At 36.3% G+C, this 2,406-nt stretch overlaps 1 protein-coding gene across 1 annotated transcript in view; it reads left to right on the top strand.

Moving 5' to 3' along the window:
* MYH15 (myosin, heavy chain 15) overlaps positions 1-1,936 on the top strand; it is a 122,130-nt gene extending 120,194 nt beyond the window's left edge. The window contains 3 exon segments of the mRNA XM_012730576.1: positions 840-856; positions 858-934; positions 1,755-1,936. Coding sequence (XP_012586030.1) covers positions 840-856; positions 858-934; positions 1,755-1,900 — 240 coding nt within the window. The 3' untranslated portion in view covers positions 1,901-1,936.
* The last annotated feature ends 470 nt before the right edge of the window (positions 1,937-2,406 follow it).

Genomic DNA, 2,406 nt, shown 5'->3' on the forward strand with positions numbered 1-2,406 from the left:
ATGTGGTCACCTCCGGGGCAGGCGGGAATCGAACTCATGCGGAAGCGGCTTTGACTTCTTAGTGCTGTGCTTTAACCCGCTGCGCCACCAGGGAGGGCAGTTGGTGGGTATTTGTGTGCCCTTGCCTGAAGTGGCTCTCTTTTAGGTAGTATACAGCCAGGTCTTGTTACTTAATCCACCCAGTCACAGCATTATCTTCTGATTGGAGAATTTAGTACATTTACACTTAAGTTCATTCCTATCTGTAATTACTCTATCACTGTTTTTTTATTGTTTTCTAACTACTCTGTTCTCTGTTCCTTTCTTCTCTTGCTTTCTACTTTTGATGCTTTGTTTCAATTAGTTTCTCTTTTGTTTCATAAGTTTTACTTTAAAGTTGCCATAAGACTTGCATAACAATCTTTAAGTTGACAACAACTTAAGTGATCTACATTTTTGACTCCTCCCCCTTGTTTATTGATGTCACAATTTCCTTTTTATAATCTTTCCACTACCAAATTATAATTGTAGTTTTTAATACTTTTGTCATTTAATCTTAATACTAATTTTATGACTAATTAGCCCATCACCTTTACAAACGTAGCAAATCAAAATCAGTTGCTTTAATTTCCACTTCAGCAAAGATGGGTAAATTTCTGGATGGATCAGGAGAAATAACTGTTAACTGCTTGGAGCTATGTTTATTAATTTCCCAGACCTTGGAATTAGTAGGGTTAAACACACTTTTAAAACCATAACTCTAATGTGGTGTTTGATAAAGCTTCCTAATCCTTATTTCTTCATGATGCGATTCCCATTGTAGACTGCTGAACATCTCACATGCCTATATTTTATTTCAGGCAGAGGAAGACAAAAAAACTGAGCAGGATGCAGACTGATGAATAATTTGGACTAAAACTTCAAAGTTATAAACAGCAAGTTGAGATAGCAGATAAGTCCCTGGGATTTTTCCCTGCCCCCTTTTTTAACAAGTAGAGATATGTAGCCCCAAGATAGGTGAGCAGCTTCTTAGAGAGGGACACCTTGGTTTAGAGTCTTCATTGTCTGGTCATTCTATTAATTCTCGAGTTGGAATTATCACCTACAGTTAAAAAGTTATGCTACATTTCCTTCCTTCCAGGGTGCCAGAGTGCTCTGTCTCAATCTTGTGGTTCCACCCAAATATGTGCAGTCTAAGAAATGAACCATGTAAAGGTATTGTATCTTGTAGGGCTGGAACATTTTTGGTTGGGTAATTTTCCTCTAAAATCCTGTGTGAGCATGAATGCCATTCACAAAGCTTTTTCCTGATGAGCTTAGATGTGACAATGGACAAAACTACTATCCCCTGAAATGTATTTACCAACATTGGTTGATATTTATAACTACATGGAATTTAAGAAGTACCACATATATTGACATAGGCAACCTGTAAAATATAAAAACAAACCCCTGTATGCAGATGTAGAATAGGGAATTGAGCTGATTACGAAACAACTTTTGCTATTCTACTATATATCAAGTCTGCAAAAGCTGGACTATATACAGTTGATAGAAAGTGCCAAGCAGGTTTAAAGTTTCCAGGCAACAACAGTTATAGAAATGGATCTTGTGCCTCCATCACTATATATCATACCCGAATATAATATTCTATTCAATACTCAGAAGTACAGATTCCTTTCACACATTTTTTCAACTTTTTTATGTCACAGCAGGAAAAAATATGACTATGTAGGCACTGGGAATTTTTTTTTCATTTTTTATTTTTATAGACGCACAAGCCAATCAATATCTTTCCAGGTATAAGAAACAGAAACATGAGTTGCATGAAGCTAAGGAAAGGGCAGAGATAACAGAATGTCAAGTCAATAAATTCAAGATTAAAGCAGAAGAGTTTGGGAAAAGGTATGTCAAATATTAACCTTATCTAATTCTTAATGCACATGTGTTTAGAAATCATGTCATCCCATAACCAGAATAACCAGAAACGTCTTGTTTTTCTCTTTAAAGCTAAAACACAGTAACCAAAAAGCCCCCAGGTTCTAATCAAATCTTTGAATATTGAATAAATTCTACTTGTCCAAGTAGTATTAAGTGCTCAGCATTTGAGCAGGATGTACATTGTATTTGTAATATTCAAACACTTAATTCTAGGTTAATTTTCATGCTCTTGATTCCAGGGAACAGATGAATTTGTAGAGAACAGTGGGGAATCCAGGGAGAAAAGATGATTTTAAAAGCAGAGATGGATCTGCTTGAAATTCCAGGTAAACTCTTTCTATGGTATACGAGCGTATGACTTTTGTAGCATATCATATGGAGATCTGGGGACAGGTTTAAGAGAGGCAGGTAGTAAAACAAATTCAAGAGGCCTGATACCTAGCTTTCTGCCCTGAAACAGTGAAAGGAACTCTCCATATCTGTGGC

Source organism: Condylura cristata, unplaced genomic scaffold (assembly GCF_000260355.1).
Source record: "Condylura cristata isolate star-nosed mole 26May11 unplaced genomic scaffold, ConCri1.0 scaffold00003, whole genome shotgun sequence".
NCBI classification, from domain to species: Eukaryota; Metazoa; Chordata; class Mammalia; order Eulipotyphla; family Talpidae; genus Condylura; species Condylura cristata.